Raw genomic sequence first — 18,439 nt, 5'->3', positions numbered from 1 at the left:
TACAATTTATACACACAGAATAACTTTGGGTAGTTGTTTAGGAATCTCATTTGGCTATAAGGATTCATGTTATCATTGGTATTACTTTACAGGTGCCATGATGTCAGGATGGATCCCCGTGTTCGACACCATGCACGGTATACGCGGCGAACTGAACGTCATCGTGAAGGTGGAATTGTTCTCGGATTTCAACAAGTACAAGACTTCCAGCTGCGGCGTACAGTTCTTCCACTGTGAGTGACCTTAGACATGTAAACGACGTTCATACGTTTCCGTAACAATACGAAGGAAAATCTTCTCGTACTACATTTGCATCACGTGAATATTAGGTGAAATTATTGTAAAGTCTACGGACAAATCATGTATATTGCTTAATAGCTCAAGTAGAATGGCACTGTGTTGCAAAACAACTAATTTAAAAATCAGAAGGCGGAAGACACACACTATATCCGACGACCGGTCTGGCGCAGTCGGTAGTGACCCTGCCTGCTGCGCCGCGGTCCTGGGTTCGAATCCCGGTAAGGGCATTTATTTGTGTGATGAGCACAGATATTTGTTCCTGAGTCATGGATGTTTTCTATGTATATAAGTATTGTATTTATATGTTATATATATCGTTGTCTGAGTACCCACAACACAAGCCTTCTTGAGCTTACCGTGGGCCTCAGTCAATCTGTGTAAGAATGTCCTATAATATTTATTTATTATTTATTTATTTATCTATATCCAAGTTTCATGAACAATTAAAATACTTGTCTACATTACCTACTTATTTCTTGGGCTAGGTCTGACTAAAAGTATGGCCAAAGTTTGCAGTATTTTAAAATAATTTCCAGGTCCAATGATACCTCCCGGTTACAAGGTCACAGCTATCCACGGCTTCGTCGAAGAGTTGGTAGTTAATGACGACCCCGAGTACCAGTGGATCGACAAGATTAGAACACCTAGAGCTTCCAACGAGGCGCGCCAAGTCGCATTCATCAAACTGAGTAACCAGGTATACTCAAAACACAGTTATGTTTCTACTAGCGTTTGCCCGCGGCTTCGCTCGCGTTAGAAAGAGACAAAAAGTAGCCTATGTCACTCTCCATCCCTTTAAGTATCTCCACTTAAAAAAAACACAACAATTCGTCGCTCCGTTTTGCCGTGAAGGACGGACAAACAAACAGACACACACACTTTCCCATTTATAAGTAATATTAGTATGGAATAGTATGGATAGAACCTAGTAAACCCCTACGCTTGAGATGATAGCATGCCATTTTCTTACCTTACGAGTTATATTGTTTATATAAGGACATTACTTAATCATAACTATTTATATAATATCTAAATTAAATAGGTACTTCTGAAAATTGTCATATGTACTGATGTGCCGACGGAAAGTTTCCAAAATTCTGAAATTTTCACATAGGAAAACTTCGGAAACTTTCCATACTTTGTATGGACAATTGTATGGATAGAAACTTTACATTTCATAAATTTTAATTCACTTTATTTTTCGTGAATTTTTCATGAAATTTAAGATTTTTTTGGATAGTTCTCGCACCATCTACTCCAGAGCTACTTTGAATAAATTATTGTATTATATAAATACAGGTGCAACGATTGGTAGGCCTTAAGGCGGCCGAGTTGGGAGCCAATGCAGTTGTGGGGTACCAGCAAGACTTCGATCTGGAGGGAGAAGCAGGAGTCGTCGCCAGAGCATCGGTTAGTAACACTAAAGTTAATAAACCGCTAATAATCGTTTGTCCCTTTCCGACGTATTGGTATTGGTATTATTATGATGAAAAGAGACAGTTGATTTTTATCTGCTTGTCAACTTTAGTAAACGTTTATGAATAATGGTAAGACTTTGTGACAGCCCATACTTAACGCAGCGCGTTTCTGATTACCTTAACAATACATCACATGAATTGCGCCTTGAATATTCAGTAAATAGTTATGACACATAAATAAACGGTTGGTGAACAACATCAACATGGTTTGCTCGGTTTCGCATCACAAATACCTATGTTATTTAGTAATCAACAACTGAGACCAATATTATTGTCAAAGATTAATAATGAATCAATAACTTTTTTTTTCTACTCCCGGACTGTTATTCGTCATTTACAGGGTCGTGCACAGATCTTCAAAACCCTACATAAAGGTCTATTCCCCAAAGCCAGCGTCCGCCGGCTTTCCGCGCATGCGCGCAGTATCGAAAAAACTGAAAACGCATTGTTTGGCTCTGTAACCATGGCAACGCCTTATAACGACACTGCGGGCGTGCGCGGGAAGGCTTTGGGCAGCCGAGCTGACAGTGCAAACCTCTGAGTCAAAATAGAGGAAACAGTGTGAATTTCACGAAAGTTATTCAAGAAATCTATTAAAAACTAAGTGCATGGTCGAAGAAAAAGTATTGTATGCAACGGTGTTTAACTGAGTCAAAAAATACTCGTGGCGTCTCAATAACAATTTTCGGCTTCGCCTCAAATTGTTACCCACGCCACTCGTCTTTTTTGACCTCCTTTAAACGCCTGTTGCATAAAATACTATAATAAACAGGTACAGCAGTCAGCATATCCGCGTCGCCAATGGCCAACCAACCTCCCAGCGTACCGCCGTGCTCGCAACAGTGAGTCTTAAGATCATTTAAAATGCGACCGAGTGAAATATATTATTACATTTAGTTTATTTACAATACTGATAACTATTAAGTTTTGACAGAATCCAAAATATTGCACATGATAGTAATTTCAAAACATGTTTTATAGGATGAGCTCCTAAAAGCACCGCTTTATGTGTGCATTTAAATGTCGTTACAACTAAAAAAAGTGCAGAAGTGAAATGTATAAAAATACTCATGAATTTATGTTTGCATGGTGTGTCGTGTCGCTTCATAACATAGACAACTCAATAAGTACTTGGACATTTTAGCGACCGAAAATGAAAGTACGACCGATCTGAACGAATACTTCCAAACGCATCAAGACGAACTACAGAAATTACTGTACATACTCAACCCGAAAACGTCCTCAATGCTTGACGAAACTGAGAATATAGAAGACGATGAGAATGAGAAAAGTTTCGAATTGTCCAGACAAACCAGCATCAAAAGTTACACAGGAAATTACTCTATTTACCAAAGCGAATATGGCCCTCATGACAGCTTGAGACATTTGTCCGAGGATCAGACAGATTTGAACAGGCTTCTGAACCGCAATGATGATTACAATGAGTGTACGGGGCCCTTTAAAAAGATAAAACAATTAAAAACCAATATCTTTAGACTCGGCAGTATGAAATCACGGAAATCTGATCGTGATCAAGCCGATGATACAATATCTATAAAGTCGAATGTTTCCGATACGTCAAAAATGTCTTTATCCGATATAAAAAACGAGTTCAAGAAATTAAAAAGATTGAAAACGCCTAAATTACGGAAAACTTTTGCTAATAAATCAGACGAAGGTATTGGCATGGCCTCGGTGCTCGCTAGATCAGTTATTCACGCTCATACTAGCCTCGCGCGGATATCTGAAACTCAAGACTCTGACGCTTCCCCGAGCTCGACTCTAAGACGAACCAGTGAATCAGAGCCGACTATCAATGTGTCCGATGAAGAAAAAGCTAACAGAGATTCAGAATCGTATGATAATAAATCTCTTGGTAGCGAGAAGATGAAATTGCCGGCTATAAAGTTTTCATCTATGAAGAACGTCTCTACTGACGAAGAAGCAGAGCCAACTGAGGGTCGCCAGCGAAAATTATCTGAATCTTGCCCGTCCACACCGGTGGTTCCCAGAAAAAATCTTCTTAGGCTTCCCGGAGACGCCGGCTATTTTGGCTCAGTTTCGTCTGCCTTGTCTGCAGATAGTTCAGAAGCATATTCTAGTTCAGAAGAAGATGACGAGAGTTCCATCAAAACTGATACTGAAAAAACATATGAAACTACAAGTTCGGTAGTGAAATCGGTTCTAAACAATGACATAGATCCAGCTTTTATAGCACAAATGGGTAAAAAGCTAAGTGTGCTCGAATGTAATACTCTCGATGTTCACGATGACAATGAAGCCCATGAGCAAGTCCATGAAGGTGACACTAGTACAAAAGAATCATCTCAAGAGACCGGAGACACAGATGATTATGAAGATCGTGACAGCAACGATAAGAAAACAGACATCACGACTCCGGGACCTAACTTGCCACAAGCATCAACCAGTGTTGAAGACGCTCACACGTTTGTAGAACCGAAATCTCATAGTCTACATTTCAAATTTCACAATCCATTCTCACATAAAAAACTATCACAGAGCATCAGCGCCCCATCATCTCCCGTAGAGAAGAAAAGTTTTGTATACCGCTCGTCATCCAAGATCAAACGACAGCTCTCGAAAATATCCAAAAGCAGCATGATCAAAAGCCTGTCTCATTATTCCTTGTTGCCGAAAAGAAAACACAGCGACCCGAAACCTGCTTTGAGCCAACCCGGATCAGATTCAGACGTCCTTTCTAAAGCACCCAGCGAAACCGTACTAGGATCCGCCTTTCTGTCATATTCTGATTTACTTAGTCTTGACAAGGAAGGTATCGGTACTAACAATCGCCTTCATAGAAGTGATGAATTCACGCATTCAAAGGTCTCGATGTATATAGGTTCTGAACCTGTTTCCAGGACTTCCGTGAGCGGTCCCTCTTCTCCTAATCATGGAAAAGATGATTACCATCCACATGAGCACAAATCTTACAAGAAAAGACCAAGCATTAATCCAAGTGGTTTGATTGCTACTGCAATGGAGACGATTTTAATTGATAAAGTGCAAAATCTGCTAGTACCGACGTCTCCTAGCCCCGCGCCACAGCACGAACAAAAGTTCTTTGATGACGTCAACGAAAAATTAGAGAAAGTAGAAGAAGCTAGAAATAAAAAGGACTTGGAAAATGAAAACATAAAGGCAACTGATACTACATCAAAAGACAAAGAACGTGAGAAAGATACACAGGGAAATACACCTCAAACTATTTCTGACGGTAATAACGTTTCAAGTGATTCGAAGTCTAAGCAGCAAGAAATGTCTGCAGACAACTCAAATAAAGCTATCACACATTCTGAATCGGAAAGCGTTGAATCGGGTGACACAAATCATAAGAAACTAGTCAGGCAGGATAGTGTACGTTCAAACGAGTCGCATAAAATGTCCAACGAAACCGACTTTAACCTCGTCTCATCCGTCCCACCCGCGCCTATGTTGCAACACTTTCATCCGGTCCTTAGCGGCGTGTCCAAGTTAGCGACCATACCCTCATTGCCAGAGACTAGTATAGACCAAACCGAGAGTATAGACACCGACGGTACATGTCTATGTAATGATAAGTGTGAGTGTAGCGACACTAACCAGGCTAGTGTGTGTGATAACTCGCATGCAGCGTGGGATGTTGACAGGGACAGGGAGCGGGAGCGAGAGAAGATCGCGGAGAAAGGTTCGCCGAGGCACGCTCGGCACGAGTCGTACGGCAATCGGGACGGGATCGGCTCGGCACAGGCGCACGCGCCCAACTCGTCGCTGGAGGCCGCGTCCACGCCTCAAGGGATCCATCGTCGGTCGTCGGATTCTGACCTTAGTGTTACTCCAAAAGGTCAGTTTATAAAATCTTTAACCCGTAAATGTGATCACTATGTCAAAATTTTAAGAATCAGCAATAGACTGGATTTTTAGCTTTTTAAAATAACTACATTGCTGTAGTTCACAGCACAGCCGAATATGTATTCCTAGTTTCCTCATACCAGCAGCCTGTTATGAAGCATTCTAATGTGCATATTTGGGTATTTTAACCGTGTATACTCTCAAAACAGAAAATCTTGTGAGCCAACTTCATTGTTATCCAGGTGGTTCACTAAACGCGTCAGTCGGCAACACTGGCAGCGGCGGAGGCGCCATTTTGCGACCCTCGATGAACAGCAATAATCTCGAGATGCTCGAGTACCCTTTCCTCACTATGTCGGAGTATCCACCGGGCTTCATTGTGCACATCGGTAAGTATCGTAGATACGTTAGACTAGGTACTCAGTCATTGGAGCAAATTTCGTTACACGGTCTGCTCCTCGACCAATCACATATTTTGTCTAGCCAGGTCTAGCTACTCTAAATGGGCATTTGATACTCCGATAACATGTTCACATTATGATTTTGTTTCCCAGGTGGCACAGTTTGCGCTCGCTCAGTAAAGTTGATGGATGGCGGTGGCGAGAGCAGCTCCCGAGCAGCTTGGTGGGCCGAGCTGCGCACTGAACTACGCGCGCACGCGAGAGCGCTCCGTTGCAACGCTGTTATAGCCTACACAGAGACGGCAGCTATATGGTAAGTGCAAGTTTTACATTGGTCTTAGTCTCCTTACAGCCCTATTTATGACTGTTCAACATGTTTGACGACTGGCAAACAACGGCAGCCCCAAACAACAAACAGGCACGAACGTGTTTTGTTTTGGGTTTACCAGTGACCACCATGGCACATTGTATCTAATTCGCACGATGTTCGCCGAAGATCGAGCGTGACGTCAATATAAACAGCACATAGCGCGTTACCTCGCTTAAACTTCGGAACTATGTCCAAATCAGATGCAGTGTGCCATGCGCATCAGACTATCCATACTAATATTATAAATGGGAAAGTGTGTGTGTCTGTTTGTTTGTCCGTCTTTCAGGGCAAAATGGAGCGACGAATTGACATGATTTAAAAAAAATAGAGATAGAGATCTAATTAAGGGGTAGAGAGTGACATAGGCTACTTTTTGTCTATTTCTAAACCCTGTCTTAAAAGGGGGGTGAAAATTTGTATGAAGTATTCCGCAGTTTTCGAATTTAACGCAAGCGAAGCGTGTGGGTAAAAGCTAGTTTATTAAGTTTGCATCGCGCGTCTGCTACAATACAACTTCACCGTGTGTTAGATATTTCAAATGTCGCATTTCTTTAATATTGTTATTATTTCGTAGCGAGGACGTATGTGTGTTATCGGCGTCGGGCACGGCGGCGGTGATCGACCTGGAGTGCGGCTGGGAACGCCGCGAGGAAGACTCGTGCTCGCTCGCACACGTGCCCTACTCGCCGGGCGCCGGGCCCTACCGCGCCGAGCTCTCCGTGTGCCAGGGCTGCAGGTATAGCTGTTGTAGTGTGTGCGTATATGCGAGTCGGTAATGGATCTTCACATCACTTGCGACACCGTAACTTGACATGTTGAAATGTTTTGTAGAACCAACGGTATCAGCACTAGTGATTTAGCCTAGCGCGTAGCTGCGCCCCACCTTTTTCGCACTTCGATAGGCTATATCACATGACCGCGCTGATCTATCTATCTATTAAGCCCCTTTTTTCTGAATTAGAGAATGTCTCTTAATTCAGTGTACCGCTTGGCAAAAGCCTCCTTTAGCTCTTTCCATTGGGGTCTATCTTGGGCCACTCTTCTCCACTTCGGGTCCACTGTAAGATTGAGTTCGTCCTCCCATCTTGTTCGAGGTTTCTTCTGGCCCCTAGTACAACCTCTAGGGTACCAATCCGTTATGATTTTGCTCCATTTCTCCTACTTGTCTCTTAGCATATGGCCGGTCCATCTCCACTTTGCTGGTCAATTTTCAATAGTATGTCGGCGCCGACGTCGCCGTCGACCGCGCTGATACTGCAGTAAATATTAAAGCCAAGATGAGCTCGAATAAAAACAATGCTCACTTATATTGCTTTTAAAAAGACCAGTCTGCCTGCTCCGAGACCACGGGGACAATGCCGTCCTTGAAACGTCGGAGGTTAGTGTTTAAAACATAGTAAATACGCGATTAAGTCCCGTTTGCAATTTTAAATATGTGTAAAAATCGTGAAAGTTTGAATCTGTATTATATATTCTGTGGAAATACTAAGTCCATATTTTTATAAGTATAGGTACGTAACAATTGCATACAGGTATAGGTTTATTTTATACATGCATAACTTTTCTCGTCATTGGTTTACTAGTAACAATTATAAAGTTATGCTGTATTTTACGATAGATTCCACGAATATTAGGCAACTATTTGGTATTCGGTCTTTTCAGCCATTTTGCCGAAAATTTGGTATTCGGTCATCATTGTTTATTTATTACTATTCTGCCGAACACCAATTAGGTAAGTAGTTATATTAGTCATATTATATGTACTTATTTACACACAATAAAAACAGACATAATATTAATAATTTAAGTCATGTTTTAAAATATAAAAAAAAACGATGGGCCTTATTTAGTAATACATAGTTTGTTCAGGTTGGTACCAGTACCTGCCCTTAATAAGGCCCAGTGCTTATATTTCTTTTAAGTTTTATCAATCATGCCGTTTCTTCGCAGACATAGAATCAAAAAATGCCCTAAATAGTTACTTCTCTAAATAAGGCCCATCGCTGGCTTCTTAAGTTTTATAACTTTGTGTAAACATTGTGTTCATGAATTCAATCATCAAATTTTGTGATAAGTATTTATACTACGGTCTGTCGTCTAAAACACATTTATTCAGGACTATGCATTTAGGATATGGTACTCTAAATTAGAGGGGTCCAGTCTTAACAAGCAGTGCGTCAAGGTCAATGTGGTCAAGATAGGCAGACTTTATTTCATATTAAGTTTAAAGGGACAAAATTAGGTACTTAATTAAAGTAGTGTGGGGTAGCCTGCTGTCCTACGGGGCAATAAATATTATAATGTATTGTGTTTATGTGTATTGTGTATCATAAGTACTGGGCGTTTGCGGGGTCGCCTTCCACTCTGAGGCCACCACTCAAATACTGGCGCTGTTGATAGCTCATCTTTGAAGATTATATCCGATCCATCTCTATTTCCGCAGCGCTATTTCTTGTGTATCGAAGATTGTGAACATGTGGACACATGGGCGGCATGGGCCTTATTTCATACCTGCATCAAATAAGACCCATAGTTTTTCTGTTAAATAATACTTACTTTTTACTTTTGTTACTTACTGCACGAAATTTTTGAACCATTTACATTTATCAAGTTATAAAATGTACATAACATTTCGAAACTTAATAGCCGGGCCTTGTTTGCATTGACATTACATATGCCCTTAGTAGGTAGATGAAATGAGTATTACCAACGTTTTAATTCTGCGGTAACAAAAATGCTTTGCCGAAAAGTATAAATAAGATCGAAATAATAAAAGTATATAAAGTATCTATACGTTTAAATAGCCTAGGTTTAAATTTAGCTGGCAAGTTAAGCATTTTTATGGTTGGTATGCATGTTGGTAACCACGAAAAAATGCACATTTTATTACATTATGATTATGGTAAGTAATTAAATAATTAAATAAATATTGGGGACACCTTACACGTGGAAATACTTCGTTTTGTCTGCCCCACATACGACTCATCCGCGAATACTAAATACGCGATTTAATCCGTTTCCATAGTTTTATTTTATGAGTAACTATCGCGGTAACCGAAGACAACATTAAAATTAGGTAGTTAATTAAAGTAGTTTGGAGTTACCTGCTGTCCTACGGGATAAATATTATAATATACATATCCATATATTTTTATTCTTTTCCTTCCGGCGACCGGAAGGACGTATTGATAAACACTTTCAGCTTGTCATCCTTTGTCACCCATGTTTCACAACTAAAGAGTAAGACGAAATTGACGATAGATAAATTTTACAAATAGTGAACAAGTGAAGATGCTCTAACTGAAACAATTACTTTTCATATTAATAATGTTTACCATTACACACAGAGCACAATCTCATCGGTAAATATTGTCAATTTTACTTTATTTCGACGTGCTTTTATCATAGCGCTCTTGAATAATACGATTTGTATTTGTAAAGAAAATATCTCCTAGATACATACTATCAATTGTGTCGCTTAGTTTCAAACTTGGATACTTAAATCCATTCTGCTTTAAGATTGAATATATAAAAAATATATATTAACCTTATAGCAGAATGGATTTATCCAGGTTTGAAGTTAAGCGACACAATTACGCTTAATTCGGTATGTAAGAAATACCTTAATTTTTGTTAACTTACTGATGGGCCTTATTTCATACATGCAGCAATTTGGGTCCATGTGCACCTACTTAAGACCCCTTACTCCTTAGAGCGCTCATCAATTTCACGAAACGGCCATCGATAGATGGCGTTGGCGCTCGGTACGCGAGCACCGGCAACTCAACGCGCGTTTCAACGCAGACACGAATAATCTTGATAGTTTTGAATTAAATTGCTAATAACATAATTTTCAATTTTATATGGGGACTCTTTATTTAATTTCATATTCATGGTATGGTAGTAGTAAATAAGGTATATGAATGTAGTAAAAGTATAGTATTAGTCTACATGTACATATATAAATTCAGGTTTCCTAATTGATTGATTCAACAACCAACACCGCTGAGCCGAAACTACGAAAGCTAGAAAGTCGAAATTTGTATAGATTGCATTAACAAAATTTCGAAGAGATAAGAATCGATTATGAAAATTTACACCCCTAGTAGAGGAAAAAAGGGGGTGAAAGTTTGTAGCGGGATCAAATGTTTTTTTTTATTAGGAAAATTTTAGTTAGGAACTTGAAATTAGAGAATAGTTTAATAGTGATTTCTGTTTTTTAGGATTCCGTAGTCAACTAGGAACTCTTATAGTTTCGCCATGTCTGTCTGTCCATCCGTCCGTCCGTCCGTCCGTCCGCGGATAATCTCAGTAACCGTAAGCACTAGAAAGCTGAAATTTAGTAACAATATGTATATCAATCACGTCAACAAAGTGCAAAAATGAAAAATGGAAAAAAATGTTTTATTAGTGTAAAGTGTAAAGTGGGGGCTGATTTTTTTTTCAACCCCAACGTGTGATATATTTTTGGATAGGTATTTAAAAATGAATAAGGGTTTACTAAGATCGTTTTTTGATAATATTAATATTTAAAAATATTTTAAGCGGGTTACTCACGTATTAAGTCGATATAGCGTTCGACATGTTTCGGCTCAATTTCGAGAGCCTGTCCTCAGCCCGCGCCGCCGACCCCCCCTGCGCCTGTCCTCAGCAGCCGCGCGCACCGAGGAAGCGCCCGCAGTATGCGTCGCGCTCTCGACATGTAAAGGCGGGGTGTCGCTACTCTTGAGAAAGGCTCTCGAAATTGAGCCGAAACATGTCGAACGCTATATCGACTTAATACGTGAGTAACCCGCTTAAAATATTTTTAAATATGTATGAGTCTCACGGGAGTTTTATAGTTAATATTAATATTTTCGGAAATTATCACAGTTATACTGACTTTCATATTTTTATAAGAACAGCATGCACTTACGTCCAGAACAGTGACATTTGGTGCATTGGAACTGCTCATGATGTGTCACTTTTTAACCGTCGCCTCAAATCTGAGAGATTTGAGGCGAGGTTCTCAATTCGTCTGTATGTTTATTTATTTTTTTCATTTTTTTATGTTTGTTCCTCGATATCTCCGTTGTTACTGGACCGATTAAAAAAAAAAATTGAATGTATATGAATACAGATTGGTCCCATTTTTCTCAGAACCCAGTTCTGATGATGGGATCCTGGAGTAATCGAGGGAACTCCTCGAATCTGAAAGGCATACGTATGGTGATTTTTGTGTTTTTAAAGGAACAGCATGCATTTAGGTACGGAACAGTGACATTTGGTGCAGTGGAACTGCTGATGATGGCCAGAACGGAACTTCTCAAATCTGAACGGCACGCTTATAGTGACTTTGGTATTTTTATAAGAACAGCATGCACTTTCGTCCAGAACAGTGACATTTGGTGCAGTGGAACTGCTGATGATGGTCAGATCAGAACCGATCTTCTCAAATCTGAACGGAACACTTATAGTGACTTTGGTATTCTTATAAGAACATCATGCACTTACGTCCAGTCCAGAACAGTGATATTTGGTGCAGTGGAACTGCTGATGATGGTCAGAAAACTCAGAACCAAACTCTTCAAATCTGAACGGCACGCTTATAGTGACTTTGATATTTTTATAAGAACAGCATACACTTACGTCCGGAACAGTGACATTTGGTGCAGTGGAACTGCTGATGATGGTCAGAACCGAACTCCTCAAATCTGAACGGCACACTCATAGTGACTTTGGTATTTTTGTAAGAAAAGCATGCATTTAAGTCCAGAACAGTGACATTTATTTAGTTATGTTTGTTAAGCATAATTATTGAGTTTTCAAGTCAAAGTTTGTCAAGCTTCGATTTCTTATAATCGGATTCATGAGGAATTGAGAAACTCTCAAACCTTAGCGTTATACGTATATTGATTTGTGTTGCCATCAAATAATTAAAGCATTAAAAGCAGTTTTAAAAAATACCTACACATTTCTACATAATCCAACATTCGCAAGTAGCTTTCACCACAACCCGAAAGGCGGCGGTTTTTTTTTTCTTAAAAAATATTAAACGTTTTTTTATGGGATAGGAGGCAAACGAGCAGATAGGCTGCCTGATGGTAAGCGATCACTGCCGCCCATGGACACCAGAAGCACCAGAAGTGTTGGAGGTGCGTTGCCGGCCTTTAAGATGGATGTAAGCTCTTTTCTTGAAGGTTTGATGGTCGCATTGGTCCGGAAATACCGCTGGCGACAATTCATTCCACAGTTTAACTGTGCATGACGTGACCAAATTTGCAAAACGTTGCGTCTTAGAAACATTTTAAAGGGTGAAAATCAACATATGTACATACATGTTCGTTCTAAAAGTAGCTGATCAAGCATCGTCGGTTTGGAAAGCCGCGGTAAAATTTTTGCTCATTACTATACATATTCGATTTAAAGGGTTTTGAGATTTAGGAAATAAAACAACGCTTCATTAGATTTAATTTAATAGCATTATGTAATTATAATCTCAATGTAAGTGCAAGCAGTCTTATTTACAATAAACTTAAAAGCGGAAACAAATATATGCAGAAAGAAAAAAAAGAAGCTGTCAATACTGAATCCCCTAGGGTGGCTATGTATGAATAGCACAGAAAAGTATTAAAATAAAATAAAAACCGGCCAAAAGTAGGGTTCCGTAGTTTTCCGTATTTTTCTCAAAAACTAACCTATAAAGTTCAAAACAAATTTTCAAAGAAAGTCTTTGTAAAGTTCTACTTTTGTGATTTTTTTCATATTTTTAAACATATGGTTCAAAAGTTATAGCGATTATTTCCGAAAATATGAAAATTATCAAAAATCGATCTTAGTAAAACCTAATTCATTTTTAAATACCTATCTAACAATATATCACACGTTGGGGTTGAAATGAAAAAAAATATCTGCCCCCTCTTTACATGTAGGGGTACCCTAATAAAACATTTATTATTATTAACGACCTTCCACATATTTATAATGAGCCCAAACATGATGGGGTTATGATGAGGAGAATAGCAGTTCTGTTGACCACCTCCTGACTCCATCATGAGAACTTGGACCTCGTCTAGTTCGATGGTGCTCGTCAGCCCAAATCTAATGAGCCCGAACATGATGGGATTATGATGAGGAGAATAGCAGTTCTGTTGGCCACCTCCTGACTCCATCATGAGACCCTGGACCTAATCTAGTTCGATGGTGCTCGTCAGCCCAAATCTAATGAGCCCAAACATGATGGGGTTATGATGAGGAGAATAGCAGTTCTGTTGACCACCTCCTGACTCCATCATGAGACCTTGGACCTCATCTAGTTCGATGGTGCTCGTCAGCCCAAATCTAATGAGCCCGAACATGATGGGGTTATGATAAGGAGAATAGCAGTTCTGTTGGCCACCTCCTGACCCCGTCATAAGACCTTGGACTTCATCTAGTTCGGTGGTGCTCGTCAGCCCAAATCTAATGAGCCCAACATGATGGGGTTATGATGAGGAGAATAGCAGTTCTGTTGACCACCTCCTGACTCCATCATGAGACCCTGGACCTCATCTAGTTCGATGGTGCTCGTCAGCCCAAATCTAATGAGTCCAAACATGATGGGGTTATGATGAGGAGAATAGCAGTTCTGTTGACCACCTCCTGACTCCATCATGAGACCTTGGACCTCATCTAGTTCGATGGTGCTCGTCAGCCCAAATCTAATGAGCCCGAACATGATGGGGTTATGATGAGGAGAATAGCAGTTCTGTTGGCCACCTCCTCACCCCGTCATGAGACCTTGGACCTCATCTAGTTCGATGGTGCTCGTCAGCCCAAATCTAATGAGCCCAAACATGATGGGGTTATGATGAGGAGAATAGCAGTTCTGTTGACCACCTCCTGACTCCATCATGAGACCTTGGACCTCATCTAGATCGATGGTGCTCATCAGCCCAAATCTAATGAGCCCAAACATGGTGGAGTTATGATAAGTAGAATAGCAGTTCTGTTGAACATCTCCTGCCTGACTCCATCATCATGAGAACCAGAACCTCATCCTGGTCCCAAAATATAATAATAATTCAAACTCTCAACAAACTTCACGTATAACTTAAAATCCAAAATCATATGAAAAGCATGTCGAATGCTAAAATTGCATAAGGTGTAAAAAGGATCAAGATTTGTTTAGTCGCAGTTTACGGCACTTCTCGGAACTATCGAGCTGCTTACGAAAGCTAGGTGCGCCGGACGATCAAACGCAGGTCCGTTGTCTTCGAGCGCTCGGCGCAGACTGAGCGGGCTCGCGTTAGCACAGTGTCTTTTATTCGAATTTCAGGTGTTTTAAAAACATGTCTATCGACAGAAAGGTATGTCTTATATGTATGATTTTTTTCTTATAGGTCAATAAGAAGTTCTAGTTTAGGATAATATTATTTAAGAGTTACAAAAAATGCAGGAATCGCAGGAAAAATACATAATGTAAACCTCTTTTTATCGAAAAAATGGGGAGGATACGGAAGGTTATTTATCCACCATTTCAAGTAAATCTTAAAATGTCAAAGTATTAGCTAACTCGTACAGGATATAACAAATAGGATTGTGATCATTTATTACCCCAAATAACATTTTTAACAGCACAATCACGATTCTAAACGAGCTATCCCACTATGAAAATTGAAAACGTCTTCCGAAAAAACTGATTTTTCGGAAGTATAAAAAGACATATTTTAAAGTAGTACCAATTGACTTGCTAGCTTAAGATATGTACTTTTAGGAACATTATAATTTTTTTAATAATCATTTATAGTTTCTTTATAATTTTGAATGAAAAAGGTTCTATTTTGCAAAAAACGCTCGTCTTTAGGAATAAGGCCTCTATTGCACATGGACCCAAATTTTTGACCCATTTACACTTATCTAATTATAAAATGTACATAACATTTCGAGACTTTTAGCCGGGCCTTATTTGTATGTAGATTACAGATGCCCTTAGTCGGTAGATGAAATGAGTGTTATCTACGTTTTAATTCTATGGTAACAGAAATGCTGATATCTAAGAGTATCAATAAGTTCTAAATAATAAAAATATCAAAAGTATCTATACGTTTAAGTACCGATACCTAGGTTTAAATTTAGCTGGCAAATTAGTTAAGCATTTTTATGGTTGGTCTTGTTCTGTGCTAAGCCTTGTATTTCTAATGCTAGATAGGTAATACAGCCCTAGAAAATTATAAATATAAGATGCATATGTAGCTTTCCATCTGAAAAAAAAGGTCCTTATGCTGCATATGCAATAAGATTTTGTTTGGCAGATTTTTTGTTAGAATTCTGCTAAAAAATTCTAATTACGTACACTCTTGGAACATAATCTTGGAACATAGTCTGTGAAAGAGGTCTACAGTGGCCTATGACATAGGATTCAGATTGGTTGACTGTACGTACCTACTCCTATAATATGGCTTCTCTTTGACATCGAAAAGGTTTTAGCTTTTTACATACCGAATAACTTTATTTCGCTAACATGATTTCTTTTAAGATAATCACATCACTTCATCACTATCATCACTATCACTTCACTATCACTACATATTATAAAACAAAGTCGCTTTCTCTGTCCCTATGTCCCTTTGTATGCTTAAATCTTTGAAACTACGCAACGGATTTTGATGCGGTTTTTTTTAATAGATAGAGTGATTCAAGAGGAAGGTTTATATGTATAATAACATCCATTAAATAGTGGAGAAGTACTGTTATTTTTGAGGTTTCTAATGTGATGTCGTAAATAATTGCATGCGGGTAGATTATATTTATTTGTCTACCCCGAACATTTATATAAATTAATATCGGGTAGTTTTGTGTTGTTTACATCTCCGGTGACATTTTGCTGGGACGTCAGTCTTCCGCGACCACGGCCAGTGCAACCTGGCCGAAACGTTGGGAAAAAAGGTAAAAATAATGTTAATTAATCGCATTCGACCTGTATGTGACTTTAAATATGTGTACAAAGCGCGAGAACTTAGTGTTATCTTGATATTTAAGGGATAGGGATAGCGATAGGGATAGCGATAGCGATAGGGATAGCGATAGCGATAGGGATAGCGATAGCGATAGCCATAGCGTTAGCGATAGCGATAGCGATAGGGATACGGATACGAAAACGGATACGGATAAGGATACGGATAATATGGGTATCGTTAGAGGGATACGGATAATCGGTCGGCGGTCTCTTACAATCAAAGTGCTCTAAGACGATCGTTGTTTGCTTGCTTGAAGATTACGTTTGCGATAAGTATAAGCAAAATGTAGAAAATTGTAAGGGATAATAGAAAAAAGTACTTTTTACCCACCGATCATATAGTGTCGTTAAAGAAACTTGTCAGCTTTTACTCTTGTAATTTTTATCATATGTAAGTTTTCCACAGACGCGCCCGCGTGCCCGCAGTGTTGCTCGCAACGTGCGCGAAACCAGCCAGCCTGGCGGCGTACAGCGCGGCCGTGCCGCTCACGGCCGTGGCCGCGCGCGCGCGCCGCGCGCCGCCGCAGGCCGAGCCCGGCGCGCGCGACATCTCCGACCAGCTGCCCTTCCTCGAGTACGAGCTGCACAAGCTGCTGCTGGCCAAGCTGCGCATGCAGGTCAGTGTCATGGCTCCGGCGTGCCGAAACTTACTCCGATACTATACTCTGTCAAACAAGTCTGTCAGTAAATAAGACCAAAGAAAACTATAGGTATCTTTTTCTCTAGCACCCTAAAGAAAAGGATGTATAGTTTTCTTTGTTCTTATTTACTGACAGACTTGTTTGACAGAGTATATTCACACGGTGCGAGAATTCGCATGCCAGTTTCATTACATTGCGGTATTTGATTGTTGTTCTGCATTGTGTAAGATTTAACAGTCCGCAATGTAATCAAAATCGCATGCGAGTTTGCACGCCGTCTAAATGATTCGTTAGGTAGAACTTGGCGATAGAAGAAGCCGGGCTCCTAACTTGCATCAAAAGTTTTAAACTATGTTAAGAATCATAATTGCCTTGTAAATACTTACATTGCAATGATTGTAGAATTGTTACACAGCGTAGGTAGTAGGTACGAATATGTATGTATTTTACCTATATAAATAATATACTGGGGAAACTTCATACAACCCACATAGCCAGTATCTTGACGCTATGGTCGGTAGGGTAAAATTTTTTCCATTTTACTTATACTTATTGCAAACGTAAACATATGAAAGGCAAGCAAACAACGATCTTCTTACAGCACATTGAATGTAATAGTTATTACGGATGCAGGATACTCGCCGATGCCTACTTACTAATCCCTTCCCACTGAGCCACCTGCATTTTACACTGCCTAGATATCGATTGCCGACCGATTATTCCGACCCCAATCCCTATTCTTATCCCCGGCCCTATCACTGTCCCTGTCCCTGACCCTGTCCCTGTCCCTGTCACTGTCCCTGTCCCTGACCCTGTCCCTGTCCCTGTCCCTGTCCCTGTCCCTGTCCTTGCCCCTGTCAAATTATCACGCTAGGAGGTGAACTTTGAAAAATCCTTTCTTAGTGCTCCTCTAAGGAACTTCCGTGTCAATTTGAAATCTCTTGAACCAGAAGTAAAGATAAAAACTAAACCTATACTTATGGCTATTTTGGATATTTTAACCCCGTTGCTCAACAACAGGGGAGAAAATTTCTTTTCCACCTTATTAGATTTTAAAATCGTTGTATTTATCGTGATCAGCGACCCGATAAACCATAAAAACGATACCCATATTGTGTTTTTGACTTAACCCCCTTTGCACCCCTTTAGGGGTCAAATTTTCAAAAAACCTGAAACATGTATTTAGTCATATGTCTTTAGGAATCCTCCTGTGAAGTTTCGAATAAAATAGTCAAACTAATCTTGTTTCCCCATACAAACTTTGAACCCCCATTTCACCCTTTTAAGAGAAGAATTTTGAAAAATCCTTTCTTAGTGCTCCTCTACGCCATATAAGGAACCTATGTGCCAAATTTGAAATTTCTAGGACCAGCGGTTTCGGCTGTGTGTTGATATGTCAGTTAGTCAGTCAGTCAGTTTCT

General features: G+C 39.8%; 1 protein-coding gene across 4 annotated transcripts in view; it reads left to right on the top strand.

The window, feature by feature from the left end:
• LOC125242402 (C2 domain-containing protein 5) overlaps window positions 1-18,439 on the top strand; it is a 31,101-nt gene that overhangs the window by 6,130 nt on the left and 6,532 nt on the right. For 2 of the 4 annotated variants that reach the window (XM_048151223.1, XM_048151231.1), the window contains 9 exons: window positions 93-233; window positions 837-997; window positions 1,600-1,710; window positions 2,551-2,620; window positions 5,413-5,622; window positions 5,873-6,019; window positions 6,185-6,344; window positions 6,976-7,137; window positions 16,784-16,994. In XM_048151223.1, coding sequence (XP_048007180.1) covers window positions 93-233; window positions 837-997; window positions 1,600-1,710; window positions 2,551-2,620; window positions 5,413-5,622; window positions 5,873-6,019; window positions 6,185-6,344; window positions 6,976-7,137; window positions 16,784-16,994 — 1,373 coding nt within the window. Of the gene's footprint in view, window positions 1-92; window positions 234-836; window positions 998-1,599; window positions 1,711-2,550; window positions 2,621-2,893; window positions 5,623-5,872; window positions 6,020-6,184; window positions 6,345-6,975; window positions 7,138-16,783; window positions 16,995-18,439 lie in introns of those variants that run through there. The other 2 variants (XM_048151214.1, XM_048151207.1) reach the window with 2 other exon arrangements.

This window comes from Leguminivora glycinivorella, chromosome 1, assembly GCF_023078275.1.
Source record: "Leguminivora glycinivorella isolate SPB_JAAS2020 chromosome 1, LegGlyc_1.1, whole genome shotgun sequence".
Taxonomy (NCBI): domain Eukaryota; kingdom Metazoa; phylum Arthropoda; class Insecta; order Lepidoptera; family Tortricidae; genus Leguminivora; species Leguminivora glycinivorella.
The sequence above is the reverse complement of the archived record's forward strand: the minus strand, read 5'-3'. Positions and strand labels throughout refer to the sequence as shown.